This window comes from Conger conger, chromosome 10, assembly GCF_963514075.1.
Source record: "Conger conger chromosome 10, fConCon1.1, whole genome shotgun sequence".
NCBI lineage: Eukaryota > Metazoa > Chordata > Actinopteri > Anguilliformes > Congridae > Conger > Conger conger.
In genome coordinates, this window is record NC_083769.1 from 6,546,701 (window position 1) to 6,568,265 (window position 21,565).

At 43.1% G+C, this 21,565-nt stretch overlaps 1 protein-coding gene and 1 long non-coding RNA gene across 4 annotated transcripts in view; one reads left to right on the forward strand and one right to left on the reverse strand.

Annotated features, from left to right (window-relative positions):
• The window catches only part of mical1 (microtubule associated monooxygenase, calponin and LIM domain containing 1), a 41,159-nt gene extending 31,325 nt beyond the window's left edge, over positions 1-9,834 (reverse strand). The window contains exons 1-3 of the mRNA XM_061257241.1: positions 9,701-9,834; positions 8,455-8,539; positions 1,745-2,049 (exon numbers count right to left, since the gene is read on the reverse strand). Coding sequence (XP_061113225.1) covers positions 1,745-2,002 — 258 coding nt within the window. The 5' untranslated portion in view covers positions 2,003-2,049; positions 8,455-8,539; positions 9,701-9,834. The remainder of the gene's footprint in view (positions 1-1,744; positions 2,050-8,454; positions 8,540-9,700) is intronic.
• Positions 8,216-12,863, forward strand: LOC133138464 (uncharacterized). 3 transcript variants are annotated; one of them, XR_009709741.1, is made up of 3 exons: positions 8,216-8,258; positions 10,964-11,109; positions 11,956-12,863. It is a non-coding gene; the product is annotated as an uncharacterized LOC133138464 (long non-coding RNA). The 3 variants fall into 3 exon arrangements; XR_009709739.1 differs by lacking the exon at positions 8,216-8,258 and adding an exon at positions 9,205-9,252; XR_009709740.1 differs by lacking the exon at positions 8,216-8,258 and adding an exon at positions 9,245-9,395.
• Positions 12,864-21,565: the final 8,702 nt, after the last annotated feature.

The following is a 21,565-nucleotide window of genomic DNA, read 5'->3' on the forward strand; positions in this document are numbered from 1 at the left end:
ACCACACGATCTGCCGGACCTCTCGCCTGTCACTCATGCACCTCGGTGAACTGCTAACACCACTTCAAACTGCTAATCCACTGGATGTCGTGCTGTCACTCAAGACATAACCGTGGAAACGCATGAAAGCCTAACAGACAGACAGCTCTTCTCTTGCGGTTTTGTCCTGTGTACCAACAGTATTGGAATTGATGATCACCTAGTTTGTAAGCATTCAGATAATGAGAGAATCACATTGTTATATTTGTTTTTAGGAAGATATCTGTGTCTTCATGTAAAATGGTGGGCCCAATCAGGGTAATCTTTGAACACCCTGGATGGTTGAACACCCTGGATAGTTGGCTATTCAAACCTCATTCTAATATGGTAATATCTATATGATAATATCTCATCCTCATATAGGTCAACTTGTGTAAAAAAATTTTTTTAAATCAAATCCAAAATGGTAGGGTTAGAAAAAAGGCCCCATTAGTTTATTTGTGTATAAATATTTCTGGTAATACGTGACCTGTTCTATCAGTGGTAAGTCATGATGGCCAATTTCATTTTATGTGAAAATGTTCATTTTTGGCTGTTTGAGACTTTTGTCTTCATCTTGTAATGGCTTTAATAATCTGTGTCTCTTAATGCCAAATTCAGAGTAAAAATCTAGTTTTTTAAGCTTTTACATGACGTGTCAGAGTGAAAGTAACACCGGAGCTGTGCACCAGCTTGGCACCGCACACCAGTCGCAAACCTCAGCTTCCCATGAATGTTGTTCTTGCAGTTACATGTCAAAGTATCTGCTTTCGGGGTCTATATGTCATAATGTCAAGCGTAAATATTCAGAATAAAAAACAAGTTTTAAAGGGTTTATAATTCATTACTGCCCCAGAGTTTTTCTGAAAAACACGGTTTGGTGGCACTCAAAAAGAAACTCCCTTGATATCTGGAGTATTGCGATAACTGGTTTTGTTAGAAAGCAATGTGACTGATTTTGACCTAGAACAGGTCACATAGATGAGCATTAACTGTACAATTAATGCCAGCGTTCCCTGTTTAAAAACCGGAGAGACTAAAAACAAAAGCCCTGAACAGAAAACCTTTCGACATTGTGAGCTCACTACGTAGAGTCAATGCAAATGCAATTAGCTTTTTCGCTAGCACTAAATCCAAGTACATGTCCAATAACTGAATAAAACAGGACATTTTCCAAATTAAATATGATCCCAATGCCAAGGCATCATATCTACAGCTGTAACTTGAGAAACCGCAAAAAGCCGGTGAAATCAATGCACTTTAAGCCTGAACAGAAGAGGCAGAGGTAAATCACTCAAAGTGAATGGCGATAATGGTCTACTAAGTCCTGGCAGCCTTTAATTGCACAGTTCCATTAAAATATGATATTAGTGGACAAGATAGCATGTTCAACAACTAGACATTTATCTATAATATGACTACTACTAATAATAATAATACTAATAAAGTCTATTAATCAGATGGGCCACACTCTCACACACAAGCACACATACAGTGCAGTCTGTATGCACATTGGATTTGAAATGAGGTTAAAGTGCAGACTGTCCCCCTTAATTTGAGGGTATTTACGTCCATAACGGGTGATGCATATAAATAGTAAATTCATATAGCGCCTTTATCCGAAGCGCCGTACAATTGAGGCACGCACACACACACACACACACGCCGCCTTTTTCACTCCAAAGGGCACACACACACACACACACACACACACACGCGCACTGACCTTGTTCTTGGCACAGGCCTGGCCCCGTTGGTAGTCGGGGTGGGCGGCCCGCTTGTCCAGCTTGGTCCAGAGGGCCTTGGCCTTCCAGTAGTTGAGCCTCTCCTTCAGCTTGGCGTAAAAGAATCGGTAGTCGTGAGGGTCGACCTTCAGGTGGCGACAGAGTTCGGCGAAGTTCTGCTGCACGTCCTTGCAGCTCTGGGCATGGATGAAGCTGTCGAAGGAGGCGTGGGACGGGCAGGGGGCGTCCGCGGGCTCCATGCTAACGTGCTAGGCACGAGAGTGATAGTCCGAATCGAGGAGCTCCGCTGCGAAACAACAACAGAACAGGAAGTTGTCGCGCATCAGGAACATAATCACGGGTTAGTGTCACACAACGCTATCGATTAAAGATTAAAATGGTAACAGACACCGGCAGGGTCCGGGTCAACCCGGGATGGGTTTCCAGGAGTCGACAGTCGGCTCCAAAAACAGCAGATACGGTGCCCCACGTGTGTGTTCGGAGGAAATGTAGTTGAATGACAGGAACCAGAATCCAAGATAGGGACAGGACTGTGGCTGGTCTGGCCTCATACACCAACCATTACCCATTTTAGGGTTTAACAAAGCGACTTTTAGCCGTACCTTATTTTACAAACAAACCATTACCCAGCTGGATATTCACAGAATCACCTCAGGTTAATAGCCCAGCGTAAGGGTCTCTCGACTACAGTTTGGCAGGAGAGGCCCTCTGGGTTTTCACCCAGCCTACACCATGCCAAACATCCCACTTCTCCTCCAGGGTTCCTCTTCCCTCCACCTGCAGACTGCAGACGCTGAAAGTAAAGGGCCGTTCGACGGCGGGCAGAAAGCTGGCGGTTTAACGACCGCATGACAGCTGAGAATCGCTTCCGCTGGTGAAGCTGGAAGGGGCTGGCGTTGATATTAGCGTGGTTTATATGGCAGAAACAAAAGAAATTTAAAAAAGCAGCAAAAGTGTCCAGCGTTGGACTGTGGTGAAATAAACGTGAGGATACAAAGCAGCAGACCTGGGTCAAGTACATATTTGTTTTGGATTCAAATAGCTTTTTACGCTTTTTCTGAGCTTGTTTGGTGCACTGGAACCTATGAAATATTATTTTCTAATTAGTGCAAATCCCTGCCTTCCGCTCCTCTTGGCTGGCTCAATTGCACCTGGCAAGTTCAATCGAGCACAGAAAACGATTCAAATCCAAATCAAACACAAATTTGCGAAGCAGAATGTACACAACACCCACAGAGCGTATCCGGGGACGCCGGGGGCAGCGACCTGCCCATCTCCAGCTCGTAGGGGAGGCCTGTAGCATAGTGGGTCAGGCAAATGACTGGGATACGCAAGGTCAGTGGTTCTAATCCCGGTGTAGCCACAATAAGATCCACACAGCCGTTGGGCCCTTGAGCAAGGCCCTTAACCCTGCATTGCTCCAGGGGAGGATTGTCTCCTGCTTAGTCTAATCAACTGTAGGTCGCTCTGGATAAGAGCGTCTGCCAAATACCATTAATGTAATGTAATGTAATGTAATGTAATGTAAATCAGCACACAAAGCAGAGCTTCTGCTGCCTTCACAAATTCACTAGTAAGTTAATATTCGCGCCATGGCAGCATAGCAACGAAGAACTTATGGATTCTAAACCAGGAGTTGCTCAGTGCTATAACCTTCATTCAATTTTCTCCATGCCAATTTAACTTTGAACAGTTATTTTGTATTACTGGTCAGCCAGCTAATGGGAACATAATTAAGACAGGGTATGTTGTGTTCCTCTGCACCCAACATAGGAGCCACAGAGAGGGCCCCAGCAGTAAATGATGTGTGAAAACCAGTTACTCCCACAGGGCCCTTTAACCACAATGAGGCAACACAAAAACACAGCCGTCTGCTACACAACAAAACCAACACACAGACAGAAGAAATTGCTGTCAGTGCAAACACTGCTGCACAAGTACAACTTTATAGGTGGATAATAGTTACAAAAAAAGTTGCAGGTAGACCAGAGTCAAGAACTTAATTTGAACCTTTAGATACCACTAAAATCGCAGCTGATTACTGAACATTTGAAAAGTTCCCATACGCTGAATGTTTCTTCGTATGGTTGTGTTTCAGTTAGTAGCACATTTTGTTGACAGTTATCAAGGACCTACAGCAGGGATTTCATATCTTCCCAGCATCAGAAGTGTCAAAGTATTTAATATGTATTTTATCCAGAGCTGGTTGCAAGCATAATTTACAATCTTTTGATTAGTCATGTCACATTGCTTCTGAATTTCCACTGTTGTGTCTCCCTTGGACCGCTGCCAGAATAATACAATGTTGGCACATCACTTCCTGGAGATAAGGCTTACACATCACTTCCTGGATCTGCAGAGGTGCCCTGGAGCGATCGTTACTGTACCACCTGAACTGCTGAACATCTGTCACCAGTCTATATTTAAAACACACGGATACTCCAGCTTCACGCTCACATGGTTGTCATTAGGACGACTTTCACACCCAGCTGATGACTGTACAGAGAAAACAGCACTGTAAATTGGAAGGTAAATGTTAACTCAAACAATTTAGCAATTTAATAAAACCAAAGGTTTTGATTCGAACGTAGTGAACGGGCCCTGGTACGGAGTATTCCTGCAAAAAGCCAGAACTGCAGACACTGGCCATCGAAGTGTGTGGACATACAGCAGTCCTTTGTATTCGTGTGTGGATACAGTCCTTTGTTTTCAGTTATGAGCACGAATAGGGCGTATAAACCCCGCTCATATCTTAGTGTGCCATGGGTAGCCTGTTTCCTCCTGTTAGCGACTGCATTGAGATCACGTGTCAATGTAAAATGTCAGCATGTAGGGCTCCACGGCAAAGCCTAATGCTTGCCAACACCTGTAACAATGCGCATGTATGAATGGGTGAATGGAGAAGCATCAATTGTACAGCGTTTTGGATAAAGGCGCTATATAAATGCCTGCCATTTACAATTTACAACAACCACCCCTGGCCGCTAGCAATGCAATTATGAGATACAGAACAATGCATGATAATGACTCCTACTGAAGCCAAGATTCATCACGTATGTTCTAGCTATCAAAACAAGTTATGGAAAGCAAAGCTTTATTTTAAAAAAAGGAGAAGTCTTAACCCAGAGGGGAATGAATGTTTGCAAACAGTAAAATTGATTTTCAGTATGCTTCAGCTATTTACAAAAAAACCCCCACAAATGTATTTTCAGCAAGATCATTTTCAGTGTAATACTTCATATCACAGATCCCTCAAGAAGTATATGAGGAACATTTGTGCCCCTTGCATGTTTCTTTGATTCCTGATACACTCAGTCTCCTCTGATGAGGCTAACAGGACCATACACACATGCGCAGACACAACAATTACACACTCTTTGTTTGTTCATAAGAACAAACACATACAGTACATACAAACACATACAGTACATACAAACACACACAGTACATACAAACACACACCCCAATGTCACTGCTTGCTGTGTCCTGCACTGACTCTCGCATACTCACTGACCGTATAGTGAAGCTCCACTATTGCTAGTCTATTCAATCTTTTCCCTTGGGCAACATGGGGTCAGAGCGTAGTGGCTGAAATAATTCAATAAAATGACTGTGACCTGGAAGGTTGGTGGTTCAAGTCCCGGTGTAGCCATGATAGTATCCGCACAGCTGTCGGGCCCTTGAGCAAGGCCCTTAACCCCACATTGCTCCAGGGGGGATCGTCTGTGGATTAATCTAATCAAATGTAAGTTGCTTTGGATAAAAGCGTTAGCTAAATAACAGTAATTTAATGCAACTAAGAGTCTCAGACTCTTGCGAATCTGGTCCCTGCTTTTTGAAACGTCCGACTGTTGCATTTGAAACCCTAAGGCTTGCCTGATCTGATCTAGATTTATTGCTGTAGATAATATTTAACCCAATAATATTTCAGATGCTTTAAACTCACAAATAGGAATTGACTTCTTGCACCTCTGAAAAACTGCAGCACCTCACTCAAACTGTACATGCGAAAACATTTCATTTTTATGTAAATGTGCTTAAAATAATCCTCGGATATCAAGCAATTTATATGGGTGGTAAAGCTGGCCTTTTGTGTTACCCTAGCAATAGGCTAAACCCACAGATCATGAGCCATTCTCATAACAGTCTACCGATCACAACAAATGCAGAACTAGTGAAACTATAGGATAAGAGAGACTTAGTGTCACCCTACACCTATTCAATTCAATCACATTTTATTTGTATCGTGCTTTTTACAGAAGACTGTCATGAAGACACTTTAGGCCAAAAATGAAAGGGGCAAACTCCACACAAGAACCCCACAATAGCAAGTACATGAGGTTAAAAAAAACTCCCCAAGTGGGCAGAAAAACCCTCAAACATTGGTGAGAAAAAACTTGAATAGGAAGAAATGTCAAACTCAGCAAAGGTAGCATGGATGTAACAGAAATGTAATGAGAAATCTACTACTATAATTCAAATGGGTTGGACCAACAAAAACTGCATGTGACAATCTATAAAACGATGCCAATGTATTGGTGGATACATTTCTGGGTGCCCTGTAGTTATCCACAGAGTAGTATCCACCAATCACCATCAACGTTGTTCTAGTGGTTGTTACCAAAGTACTCTATGATCGGTGGAGTGCTTTTCCATTTTCTACATGAAGTGATGTCACAGTGATCTTATCCTGGGTAGTGGGTAGGAACACACAGGCCACCATTTTCCAGCTGTATGTGACCTGAGTACATGCAAACTTAGCCCAGAGTCCATGCCCCTGACGACTGCAGGTGTACGGGCACACGATGACCACGGTTAAAGTCTCTCTACACAAGGCCAGCCACGCCTGTTGCTTACAGAAAACCACACTGCTCTCAACGGGGCGGCAGTACGTATTAACTGATACCAAACAGATATATATAGAGAGATACGTCACCAGTTATAAAGTCCTGATGTGACTGTGCAGTGGCAATAAAAGCCACATTGGCCCCCTCAGTCAGATTCAAAGCCTTAGGGCGCTGCATTCAATGCTGGGAGATTCTGTATGCTGTTGCAAGCTGACAAAAAGGGCAGGAGATGTCTGGTAGGTAAATCATCTCTTTCTCCAGTGCCTCCTGTTTGGCTTTCAGTGCTTTTTAAGACTTCCGTCTCAAAATATCAAGCTGCCAACAACTGGTACGAGGTACCCTACTGAGCCATACGACTAAATAATAAAAGGGTGTACTAATCTTTATTATTACTCTCATGGGGCATATAAAGCTGAATATCTATCATAGAAGGAAGCATAAACAGTCCCTTTTGCACAGAAGTAATCATCAAAATGTGAAAGATATTGCCTTTTAGTCAACCCACAAACCATAGTCCTCAAGGCCACGGTGTCTGCAGGTTTAACTCTAGTCCTGGAGGTCCCCAGTGTGCAAGTTTTAAGTCCAGCATCTTCAAACTTACCTCATACAGTTCCTGGCAGGCTGCAGTGACAGCTGGTTATTCTGGTTTCCTTTTAAACAGAAACCAATTTAACAATGAGGGTAGACTCTTTCGCTAACCAACAATTAAGATCTGTATATATGTTCTGAAACACACCAAACCCTTGCAGACACTACAGGCCTGGTTCCACTCTGAGATGTGTGATCTAGTCATGAGGACAGTATGCAACTCTGCAGAGATATTTTAAACAAAGATATGCTCCCTAGTTCCACACAAACCACTACGAACGAGAAGCACTATATTTTGGTTCACTACAAAAAAATAAGCGATAACCACATTCGCATGATGCTGATGCTTGCTGAAGTCACCAAGGAGGCTCATAAATTTAAACCAAGATGCATTTGGTTAACTACTTCACTGAGATATAAAGCAAGGAGGAGTAACAAAAACTATCCAAAGCTGCTCAGCGCCTAAAATAACGGACAAACTGCGTGTTTGTTCTGGAAACCTGGAGCAATTTCTGTCATTGTCTGATGTACTCCTCACAAGCATTTTAAAAGGTACCAACAAAGTTAAAAATGCTACTGAAGAGAGCCCTGGTGTAAAATCCAGCTATGACCAGCTTGAAATGATCAGATACAAGCAGGGAGGTTACCCTTTTGGTGAAACAATGACCCCTAGCAGGTATGCCTCAATAGGTCAAAAAGAGCAAACCACTGCTGGTCCTCAGGCCAAATCCTACCCCTAACCCTAACCCTAACTTCATATTATAGCGGTAGGCTATGTCAGTATATCTGCTCCACGGTGTATGTGCTGCAAGACCTGTCTATCATAATCAGCTGCATTGTATTTTTAATAAACTTCTGCCTGTATTGGCAATTTGCCATTTCACACTAGTTGCCAGCTGAACTGGGACGGTTTGACACTTTGGTGTGTGAGAAACACAAAAGCGGCTCTGCGCATGACCCCCCCCCCACCAGCAGTCACACAAAGCCTAAAGCGTGGTTACTGCCACTGCATGCACCGCCTACTTCACACTGGCAGCTCCGCCGTCACGCGGAAAAACAGGTAGGAAGAGAGAAACAGAAACTGCACAACCTCTGTTGCGCTTCAACACAAGAACAAATCCAGTAAAAGTGTAAGATTGGTTCCTCAAAGATTGACTTTTTGCACTTCCTGGTCAGTCCTTAGTTCAGAGAGAAGAGAGGGAGGCAGGGAGGGATGTGAAAGAGGGTAGCTCCGGTCGTGGGTCTGACTGACTCACCTTTTCACGCTGTTCTCACTTTGGACCTCACTGTCTCCCCGCTCTCTCCCCACAGGACTTGAGCATACGGCAGCTACTCCGCTCTCTGAAGTGACAGAGAGGTTTATGACAGAGAGCTAGGGGGAGGGGCTACCACAGCATGTTAAACAGACAAAGGGAAGAAATGCCATGCGATGAGAGAGAGAGAGAGAGAGAGAGAGAGAGAGAGAGAGAGAGAGAGAGAGAGAGAGAGAGAGAGAGAGAGAGAGAGAGAGAGAGAGAGAGAGAATTTAAGTTTATGTCATAATGTTTGTATGTATGTATGGAAATGTAACTGTACCATTAAAGCTTAGTTTATTTGTATTGAATTTGAACTGAGAGAAACTAATCGCCATTCATGTGTGATCAACCAATGATTATGAAGATTAGTGCGAAAGATGCATTCTATTTGTGCTAAATTCCTAAAATATATTAAGGTATTGAAAATACATTATATACCATATATAATTCGACAGAATTATAAAAGAGTTTATCAAATGGAAAACAAATGAGTAATTCATAATTTCGGCGGTTTCTAAATGCCAACTGCCAAGGCAGAAGTTTATTTTCCTGTCCGCTATTCAACAAGACATTTGAGATCTTGCGTGTAATTATATTTCTAGGAAAATACAATACTGCAAATCACGATAGACACGTCTTTCAACATAAACACAGCGGACCAGATATACCGCTGTAGCCTACCACTATGATAGGAAGTCACCAGGAAAGGGCGGTGAATTACATGCGATCGACCTCTTACAGAATGGGCAGGCAGAAGCAGTAAGTGTAATGGATTGTGAATTTATATTAGTTACTAGCAATATTAGTTTAAGTTTTGTATTCGTAATACAGTAGCAAGAAACGATTTCCCCAAATAATATTGTTTGAAACTTGCGCATAAGCAGGGCCGAAGGAAGATGCCGGTAAGCGATAACCTTAAGACAAGATTTGACAAGATTCGTGAACGTCGCAGCTCAAACTACGGTACATGCGTGGTTCCAGTAGCCTATAGTAGCCTACTAAAACACTGCAAACGTGGACATGGGATCAAGTCTAGACCATTACAATGTTTTTTTCAATTTGATTCTAAAACTGAAATGATCAGAGACGTGTTAAGCATCACACACCTCCGTTAAACAAAACAAAACAAAACAAATGAGCATTTCCTGTTTTTCTTTTCAAATAGTAAAGCGTCGCACAGTTCATGTGAATCAGATTAATAGCATACCTGCTATGACTGAAATGGGTGTGTTTTCGACGTTTCCAATAAGGGGTACATCTGCCCAGGTCTTCAGTTTTATATTTAAAATGATATAACTTCGGGCAACAAAATTCTGGCGTTTCGGACTCGCTTGGTTGTTCGCAAAACGGATCACGTGTGTTTACCTGACACCTCTTTAGTGCCGACGTGAGGCCAGACAAGTGCACGTGCATTCTGGCAGCGCAGGAGACAACATGCTTTGTGTGCTGATGCGAGTTCTGCTGTGTTTGTGGGGACACCTTGATGATGTGCTGTTCAAAGAAACGAAACGCCTTAAGCGTTGGCAGACTTATCAACAGTTGCTCAATCAGCAAAGGCGAAAAACAAACTAAGTGCAGTTTCCTTTTCAATAAAAGAGAAGATCTTACATTTTGTAAGGAAATTTACTGGTGAATTTGGAATTATATTAAGTATGTTTAACTGGTCGTTGTGTTGTGTTATTACGTACACTTGGGTTGTCTTTTTGTGAGTGACAATACACAGCAAAACAGACGGACGGGGTGGCCTCTAGAGTAGTGGTTAAGGTACATGACTGGTACCCACAAGATCAGTGGTTTGATCCCCAGTGTAGCCACAATAAGATCCACACAGCTGTTGGGCCCTTGAGTGAGGCCCTTAGCCCTGCATTGCTCCAGGGGAGGACTGTCTCCTGATTAGTCTAATCAACTGTATGTCGCTCTGGATAAGAGCATCTGCCAAAGGCCATTAATAATTAATAATAGCCTATACATACACTATATAGAAATGTAATTACATAAAAAAAAAAAAAAGCTTTTTGAAGCTATATATTTTTTAGGTTATATCTGGCCATTAGGGTATATCAGGCCTGAACAGAAAACAGTTTACCTGGTTGAACTTGGTGTTACTGCGCCTTGCAGATTTGGATACTGTTTACCGGTGTATCCGGTTCTTGTCTCCATGCACGCTGTGCCGATCGATTACCTCACTGCTGACAGACGTCACCTTTACAGACAGCTGCCGCGCGTGCTTGTCTTCAGGCAGTGTTTGTGCCTGTAATACCCGCCTGCCATGTTCGTCTCATGATCTGTGCCTACAAACATTAACCAAATTCAGGTCCTTCAGCTGTGGTTTACCTCCAAAACACACACACAGAGGTCACAATGTATTCATCAAATTACCTTAACAAGGGATGAACTTATGGTTTTCATGCACTGTAAATCCTTTTTATTATAGAAGGAAGTTCACATTTACATTTTTGTCATTTGGCAGGTTAAATCCATAACTGCTAAAACATGCACGAAGAGCTGGAGTAAGTGGTGACTTGCTACAGCCTGCAGGAGCACGTGTAATTGAGGAAGAGTCTTGTTCTCATTTAGCAGGCAGTGACACATCCCCACAAGCTTCCACATGAACAGGTGAGTCAGCCTTCTGATGGCTCGCCTCGCGGCCGCAGCTCCAGCACGGATCGGGGAGTGTCGGGTCTGGAGATAGTGTTCGATGAGACGATTCTAAGAGCAGTTCAACAAGCAGGAGCAAGCACGGCCATTCTCTCTGAGTCACAGAGAAAGACCACTGAATAAAACTATATTGAGGCATGTCCCATCACATAGAAATACTTTGAAGCAGTCTTCCAGCAGTGGGAAGGGTTCAGTGGTTCTGAAATGGTGTGGGGTGCCTGTTCCTGGTTTGGGGCCATACATACAGTTAGAAGACAAGGCCTATGGCAGGGTTACTCAATCTTACCCAGAAAGGGCCCGTGTGGGTGCAGCTACACACCTGATTCTACAAATCAAGTTCCTTAGCAAGGACTTATGGTTGATCAGGCATGTTGCAGCTTGGACTCACCTCACCCCTTACTGGTTAAGATGGAGTATCTCTGGCCTATTGCACTGGTTACTTACTGGTAGGCCTACTACAGGCATCACCAAATCATGGTCCTCGAGGGCCAAGAACTGCTGGCCTACCGCACTGCCCCGTTCCCAGGACTAGCTGCACAATAGTCTGAAGAGAAAGGTGTCTGTCACGGCCCTCTTAATCATCAGATCTGAACCACATCCAGAATTTACGGTACTGGTACACTGCAAAAAACCACCATCTTAACAAACAGTTTTGGTCTTCAAAGTAGATTTAAGATCTCATTTTATTTCTCTCAAGTGGAACATATTAGCTTTTTTTGCTGTTGCTGTTTACTTGACAAGTGACATTTTCTCAAACCATTGGCAAGTCTAGAAATGAGTCAAACTTTCTCACCTCATTGACAGTTTTGTGCTGCAATATCCTCTGATTGGACTGCTGCACACACCAGTGATTGGGCCGTACAGCGCCGCATCTCATTTCTGGGTGACTATGGAAGGCTTGTCCCAGGTGAGACGAAATGTGAAAACATTCATAATCATGTGGGACAATGTGGCATTTCACCATGCCCGTGCCCTCACAGAGCGGTTTGAAGTAAATGGATGTAAAGTAAAAGGATGGTAAATGGTAAATGGTTGGCATTTATATAGCACGCATTCATACACACACTCACACACCGACAGTGATTGGCTGCCATGCAAGGCACCGACCAGCTTGTCAGGAGCATTTGGGGGTTAGGTGTCTTGCTCAGGGACACTTCGACACAGCCCGGGCGGGGGATCGAACCGGCAACCCCCCCAACTGCCAGACGACTGCTCTTACTGCCTGAGCCATGTCGCCCCCGGATGATGTCAATTTTCCTCCCATCTTACTCGCCAAGCCCACTCGCCTTAACCCCAAAGAGGAACTCTTTTCCTCATGGAGGAAGAAGGTGCATGTATGACCGCCGTCCACGTGATCAGACGTCCCTCCTGAATGCCATGACTGCTGCATGCCAGGACATGTATGCAGGAGACTGCCAGTGATCGATCAGGCATTCAAAGAGGTTTTTTCTCCAAGTGTATGGCAAGAGATGTAAGGTGTGACATTGATGAAAACTTGTGGTCCAATCCAGATGACAAGGTTGACTAGCATTGATGTACATGCATGATGTACATACATATTTATCAATGAATACATTTTCTACAGTAGCACTACAGTATGTCTGTCTTTTTTTCCTTCTATGGTATTGGAATTGCTGTTTCATTTATTATATTTTGTGTTTCCATTGTGTGCTGGCATTTTGGAATTACAGTACAACTGCACATGCAACAAATATGGCAAAAATAAAGCATATTGGGAAATATTGCTGCATTATTCATTCACTTTTTCATATTTAATTTATTACATTGCATATGGTGCTGTTCTTATTTTGTATTGGAATTGTGGGTTTATGTAAATTATGTAAAAATGCAAAGAAGAAAAACATGATGTATAATGCCACCTATTGTTGTTGGGCAACAGCTTTAGCCAGTGGTAGAATGTGTTGATTTTGAGACATACTGTATGTGAAGTGTTATGGTCATCTCAGTGCATTTTGTGTGCCTTGTTGCGTGTTGGTAAAGAGAACTATGTTTAGAGTTTTAAAAAACTGACTCGCAGGGCACTCACTAATAATCCTGGGGACACACTGCCACCATGTGGCCACTTTGGATAATGTTCATGAACGTGGTCTTGCAGTTTCTTACAATCACTGATGCTAATTTCAGAACCTTGAGGTCATTTCTCAAAACTGTAGACACAAAACTCAATTTTTAAAACTCAAAACTCTAAATACTTTTTTCAATTACTTGGATACAATATACATAAACCAAAAATAATTTGTTCACTGAACCAAATCACTTGTTCACAATGACACAACTTAACTTTTGAAAAGTATTAGCATTTCAAAATTAAATACACACATTACATTTGAAAATACTGTGTTTTCATTCATTACAATGCATCTAACTAACAATGTATCAAACTATTCAAAATTATAAGTAAGTGCTACATTACTCCTAAAGCATAGTTTTATGGAAATTGATTACTTGTAATAACATTCCATGTTTAGATCATGAATGTTTTAGGATAAATAAGTCAATTGACACCTATTACTTTGCAACAGGATACATTTCACAACCTTGTTTTCAACCTTTTTCACATTTTGTGAAATCATTCCACTCTCTTCTACTGTTTCCACTATTCCCCTTCTTTATAACCACAAAAATAACAATATTGTAGCATGTATCAATTATTGCAATATTTAAGTAGTGTAAAAACAGCTAAACAGTGAAGCTATAGGTATCTTGTGTGTGGCTGATCTAAACAAATGTTACGATAGTATTTCACAATAAATTAGTTACTTGAACCAATGAGTTTGGAAATGCAAGATTTCTTCGAAGATATGAATGCACAATGCATGTTTTGAACAGGTGTGTGACAAGTACTAACCATTTTGAGTCTTGTGTCTCAGGTTTTGAAAATTGAGCACAAACTTGGAGATTAGTGTCAAAGTGATTGTAAAAAAACTGTAAATTTCGACCAGAGATCATTTTCTGTTTTGATGGCAAAAATAGACCTAACAATGAGAAATGTAGTTTGTGTGAGTAATATTGGTATTTTGAACTCATCATAGATGCACATGGTTGTGTGCACTAATAAATAGAGCAGAAAAGGAATAAAAAGGACAGATGTGTTCACAAAGAAAAGATAAATAAATAGGGAAAACATATAAATGTGCTGGAAATGCATCAACAACCACGCCCGCTCTAATATATTTCAGTCCATAAATACTTAGAATTATTTCAAATACTGTTAGCCAAATGTCTCTTAAATCTTCAAAAATGAAATAATTTAAAATGAGAGGCGTGCATCTGCTTGAAGACTTTACTTAACCATAACGCCATACACTGCTCGTCTACGTGAGGTACCCATGCGGTAACAAGGACCCTTGTTGGGAATGGCACAGTGAAGCTCTGAGGCCCTTCTGTCCACAAACCTCGGCCCCCCTGGCACTTCACTGGCAGAAGAGCCCCATCGCTCCCAGCAGGTGTCTCTGCATGCACTCATGAGTCCTTTTGGCTGCAGCTAAAAAAGGCCTTTCAGACATGACACCTCAATATCACACTAACACACTCGGAGCGAGAGCGAGTGAGTCACCAACGCTGGCTTGGGTGCAAACGAAGCACGACTCCATTTCACTTCAACACCAGGAGGGAACTGACCACAGGAGCTGATTACAAGTTAAAACAAGGCCCAGAAGACAGAAATGCCAACAGCTAAATGTATAACGGGATAGTGCAGAGGGGGAACTACTATGAGACTATGGAAGCATTTTAGTTGGCAAAGGGACAACTGGTGAAAGCAAGGGGTGTAAAGAGCAGGAGTTGAACTTACACAACGAACCCCCAGTCGATTTTTAATCGAATATTTTAAACAATTGAGATAATGTTCCAAGATAACACTAGAGATGACTAAACTGCCCCTCCCTGGTCAATGGTGGAAAACATATTCTTCAAAAGCATGTTTAAAATAGGCAGTCTCTCCTGGAAGGAAATAATCTGCCCAGTGCTGTCAGAAGTGGGACTCAAAAGAGAACTGTAATCATTTCAAAAAGAAATAGTTACCTCTATGTAGGCTGATAGCCAAAGTTTGGACCAGGAACGCAGCATGGGAACTGATTTGAGGCGTAATTTCAATTATTACCAGGTCGCCACCTAATTTCTGACAATGGCTGTGTTCGAAACCGCATACTAAAAATACTGTGCGTACTACATTTTAATGGCAATCAGCCTGATTTAGTATGATTAGTACGCTAGTATGCATTTTTGAATGCAGCCATAGGGTCTGGAATACTGTAGTGTGTACCCAATGCAAACGCTCCCTGATTAGTGAGAATCAAACTTATGTCCGTAGAGTCGGCTGGGACTTGCAAGCAGCTCCGGAACAGACTTGACTTAATAATGACATTACATTACATTACATTACGTGGCATTTAGCAGACGCTCTTATCCAGAGCTAAGTGCAAATCAAACACAATTACGCAACAGTGTGCCACTCTGTTTTTGTGAGTGGTGCTCGGAAGTACCCGGAAATGTTGCTGTCCGAACCACACCTCCAGTGTAGACTGTGGCCTGAATGCATTGCCCTTACACTCAGTCGTTTGTATCACGTGACTTGTATCTAGGTAGTCTACAATATTATTTAACCACATTGCATATACAGTCCCCCAAAAGTGGAACAGGAAGGCAAATTCCTTTTTTTGGCAATACACTGAATACTGTTGATTGAGTTACCTTCACCCCTGTGGAGACTGTTTGTGATGTCACTAACTGATGTTTTGTGGTTTTTCTTCACAGCTCTCACAATGTTTCTGTCATCAACTGCTGTTGTTTTCCTTGGTCGAACTGTTCGATGTCTTGCTTCGTATGCCAGCGGTTTCTTTCTTTGTCAGAACATTCCAAGTTGTTGTACAAGCTATCCCCAATGCTTGTGCAATGGCTTTGATTTCCCTTCTTTTCTAAGCTTCAAAATGCCATGCTTTTTTCCCAAATACAACTCTCTGGTCTTCATGTTTGTTTACCTTTCCTAACACAGACAAAACCCAAGGGTAAAACCAAGAGTAGACAGTCTGAACTATTTATTGTTTAACCAATCAATCTAACAAGACACATCTGGGCGACAAGAAACACCTGTCCAATACTTTTGCTCACCAGAAAAATCAGGTGGTCTGATACAAAAGGTGATATGTTCCAAGTTGTTTAACAAACCTCAATAAAATTACCAGGAAATAATAGCTGAAATTCGGAACTGAAATCTCATGTACATCGTGTGACCTCAAACTGAATTGTCTTCAGTGTATAGAAAAAAGGAATTGACCTTGCAGTTTCAGTACTTTTGGAGGGCACTGTATACACTTGGTGATCGGGCGCGTCTCCGGCTAGTCAGATTGAAACCCGATTGCCAATTTGCACGCAAAGTGCAAAACCAAGACCACCCACTTCCTTTTTTTCTGCAACTTGCAGAGCAAATATGCTAGCCACTAGAATAATTGCAAGTTTGTATGACAGACAACGTACAACAGAAGACGGCTGTGTGTAATACAGCAGCGGCCCTGGTTGCAGCCGTAACAAAAACAGTTTGATTTCTGTAACTATTCTCAAGTTTGTATGAAAGGGATCATCAGATTTATTTTTTGGTAAGCCTATTGTTTGGCATATGTCTGTCTGTCAGCCTCAAAATGACTTCATTGACTTTCATTGGCAGAACTCTGGTCCTCTGGTGTTGAAAAATGCCAATAACAGACTCCAAAGGCAATCAAAAGCCTAGAATCGAAACTGGATACTTAAACTTATACATGCACTAAGGGAGTGATTGAATGCACCTGACTAATCAGAAATGACTGAGAAGCCAACTGTCCCAATTACTTTTGGTCCCCTTAAATGGAGGCACTATGTATGAAAAGGGATGTATGGATGTATATATCCTCAAATTAAAGGTGACAGTCAGCAGTTTAAAATCCAATGTACTAGACTACTGAGCAAAAACAACAGAAATTGTACCACTGTCAAAATACTTACGGGTTGCAGTGTATAGGTTATATATATTATATGTCAGTAATATAAAATACTTTCTTCCAAGCAGTCATGTTAATTCATTGCAATGTATTTCCAAAATGAAAGATTCAGATCCAAAATTATTTCACTCATCTAGTTAAAGAGTGGTCTGTTGCAAATATTTGACATTTAAATAAATGTGTCCAGCCTATAACATCATCATGACATTTGTATTTAGCAGAGGTGGGTCAGGGCACAGCTGAAGTCTGCATGCACCAGCAGGTCGTGGAGGTATACGACCCAGTGGTTTCAGGGCGTGTAGCTTCACCACCATGAGACGCTCAAAGGTGGCTGGCGTGTTGCAGAGCCCAAACAGCATGACTGAACGGTACCCATGATGATGTGAACGCCATCTTGCTTCTTGATTCTGTCTCAAACACGGGCCAGCTCCACCTGGCAGTAGCCGCTGCGGAGGTGGAGGGAGCTGAACTGGCTGGAGCCATGTGGTCAAGGGTGTCGTCGATGCGGGGGAGCGGGTAGTGGGCCTTTCTGGTTGCGTCAATGAGGTGTCGGTAGTCGACACAGAAATGCCAGGTAGAGTCTTTCTTGGCTACGGGCACGGCTGGGGCCCAGGGGTTGTTAGAGGGCTCGATGATGCCTGCTGCTGCCATCTCTTGGATCTTTTGCTCCGCCGCCTGCTGGTTTGTTGGCGCTAGCCGGTGGGGGCGTAGCTGAACAAGGGCTGCAGTGCCGTGGTCGATGTTGTGATGGACCAGGCCGGTTTGCGTGCGGTCCTGCGAAGATGTCGACAAACTGGTTCAGGAGGGCTGCCGCTGCCGTTTGGTGTCGAGGCCTGACAGCCACGCTGCCTCAGGTGCATGGAGGAACTGGGACTGTGAAGACGTGCCCCCAAACAGGGCGAGCGGGTCCAGCCCTATGATGCAAGGGTCTGGGATGTTAGCAAGAGAACGTCACGCTGGGTTAGCTCATCACTCACCCTGGTAAAGCTTGGGGAGCACGCCAGGACTTGGCGGATGTGGTGGACCCTGTGTCCCCTCCGGCTCGGCAGGGGTGCCCGTGGATTTGGGAGTGGAGTCCCTTTAGATAGAGCGTGCCCCTGGTAGGGGAGATAAGAGCGTGCCTCTGGTAGGGAAGCCTGGGTCCGCCTGCTCCATTGGGCAAGTCTGGGAAGGCAACATTGGGTTCCTGGAGACCCGACTTCGCGTTTCCTCACTGTGCAGCCTATCTGTGACTGCAGGGACAGCAAACTGCTCGGGTCCCTGGCTTACGTCCCTGGTCTTCGGGGCCCTGGCTTACGTCCCTGGTCTTCGGGGCCCTGGCTTACGTCCCTGGTCTTCGGGGCCCTGGCTTACGTCCCTGGTCTTCGGGTCCCTGGCTTATGTCCCTGGTCTTCGGGGCCCTGGCTTACGTCCCTGGTCTTCGGGGCCCTGGCTTACGTCCCTGGTCTTCGGGGCCCTGGCTTACGTCCCTGGTCTTCGGGGCCCTGGCTTACGTCCCTGGTCTTCGGGTCCCTGGCTTATGTCCCTGGTCTTCGGGTCCCTGGCTTATGTCCCTGGTCTTGCGTCGCGTATTGATGACGAATTGTCATGACAATGTTGTGTGGCAGAGCTCCATCACGTAACTGACAGACCTGGAATTCAATGCTCAATCGTTTAATTGCTTAGGAAACATATGATCAAGTAGTCAAGTTTCAACACAGTACAATGACCGCTGGGCCAATAGCCCAATAACCCAGCCGCCCCCAAACCCCACTCAGGGTGACATGCAATTTTAACCTACAGGCACACGTTGTATTATATGCTAACATCGTGCGCTAGCCAACTGACATGTTCTCAATGACAATTTTAGTCAACAGAGCTTGAATAATGAAAAAAGTTATCTTGCCAAACCGGAAGTGGCTGACTTAGTGACTCGAGGCACGCTGGGAGCACAATATGTAAGTAATAACTATAATGTCTAACATAAGTAATTGCAAATGTAATGCTCATTTAAAAGCATCATATTTCTTCCTGTACTATATATGCTGCAGGATAATTAGAAAAGCCAATGCTCATTCTTCACCCAGCTCTTTGAAATGACAACGCCTGCATATGCAGCCTGAGTTACTGTTTGTCCCGGGCCATTTAGCCACAGTAAGCAAAACCGCTCAGCCCTCCTGCTATTCAACACCATTACACATGCGGACACATTGGCCATGTCTGCAACAGCCTCCTAATTACTGTGTCCTCAAAATACGTACTGCCTACTAAACACACTGCCTACTTATTTTATAATGTGATGTACTCCCGAATGCAGACTGTTAGGCCTTTCACACTGGCAAGGCTCCGTGCCGGTTCCGGTTCCCAAACCTAATTATGAACTGGCCGGCGCTTTCAGACCGAAAATAAATTGGTTCGGAACCTGAAAAGTTGGTTCTCAGCTGGAACCAAAAAATAGTTTCCCTAGCGAACCGTGACGTCATCAGTGGGTGTGTCATATTCCGCCTGCCTTGTGCATCGAGCAACGCCCTCTGTTGATGATGGAGGGCGGTGGAACTTTGGTTGTGCTTAAACTGGTATGGACACGGGCTGGTTCGCCAGAAAGCACCGAGGTTCTGAGACTCCAGAACGGAAGCAGAGCCAGAACCAGAACGACGTCTGTCCGAAAGCGGTATATGAGTACACTGGGAGAGTTGTTAAGTAGACAATTTTGTTTCTTAATGTAGTGTACTTTAATATACATATTTCCAGGGTTTCGCTGAGTAACACATGGGCAGACTTTTTAGGAAGTAAACCATACTTTTCAGGAGGTCCCACTGAGGTCCAATCCCAGTCCAATAGATTATAGAGGCCCTTTTATATTATTAAGGGTGGATATTTTACGACAATTCCTGCATACCGTTGGAAAATTGCATGGGGAATATGGCACGCAGCCATGCTCCACAGTAGGCCATAGTGTTTAGTAGACACACTAGAGATTACAGAAGGAGAATGGGGGGTAAAGCGGGGGGTTCTGCAGTTGTTTGTCGTGGGGATTGTTGACGGGTCGCAGAGGGTACCAGCAATTGCGATTGTGGGTCAAAGATCTTCCCAGATCCAGCCCCACTGGTCCTTTGATTATATTTGGTTTGAATTTTAATAAAATTCAATAAAAAAATAATAAAATTCCAAAAAGACCAAAATTGATTGTCTTGGTCAGGGTGTAATAATTATGGAATCTTGAGTTAGGTGAAATCAACTTTTTATTAAATGCATGTTTGATTTTGGTTGAGTCCATTTAAACATTAATAAAGTACAGTATTTTCACATGTTGACATTTTTTAGTTAATCTCTACACTCTACACTCACCAAGCACGTTATTAGGAACATTTTTACTTTATTACACCTACGTATTCAGGTGATTATCTAATCAGCCAATTGTGTGGCAGCAGTGCAATGCATACAATCATGTAGATATGGGTCAGGAGTTGACATCAACCATCGAGATGGGAAGAAATGTGATCTAAGTGACTGACTGTGGAACGGTTGTTGGTGGCAGACAGACTGCTGATCTATTGGGATTTTCACGTACACTACAAGTCTCTAAAGTTTGCGAAGAATGGTGTAAAAAAACAAAACAAAAATCCAGTGAGCAGCAGTTCTGCAGACAGAAACGCCTTGTTAATGAGAGATGTCAGAGGAGAATGGCCAGACTGGTCAAATCTGACAGAAAGATGACAGTAATGCAAATAACCACACATTACATCAGTGGTATGCAGAAGGGCATCTGTGAACACACAACACATCTTAACTCTCAGTGGATAGGCTACAGCAGTAGAAGTCTAAAAAATAAGTCTACCTAATAAAGTGCTCAGTGAGTGTAAAAGTATTGTTTGTGCATTTCCAGTCAGAGGTGCCAATAACTTTACATTAACATTACAATATCCTGGTTAATGAGAAAAAAATATATTTTTTAAAATATTCCTGCATGTAGCCTACATAGGTGGAATACAATTCTAGTATGAAAAATGTATGTTGTGATGTCATAATTTAACTTAATGTTGATATGACACACTGATTAACAAGAACTATGAAAACTGGCACTTCATGTCAAAAACGGTTGGCAGCTAGTGAATAGGCAAGCCAGGAGCCACGACTCACAGGAATAGTATGCAGCAGTAGCTACAAGCCGTGTTTCTGATGGTTGCGTAACTGAGAAATGGCAACCTTTTTAAAGGTCCTTTTTTTATAATCCTTCCTATGTAGATTATAAAGGACTTGTAGGTGCTATAAAAGCACTGCACGGTATAAAAGTATGAAGTATGAAAACGCACAGTCTGCATAATCTGCATTAAGAAACTAAATATAAGCAAGCCTGTTAGAGGCTAAATATATCCGCCTTCAGCACGGCCACCTTGTAGCCGGATGAAATCCCAGCGCTCGGCACAGACAGTGTTCAGTTT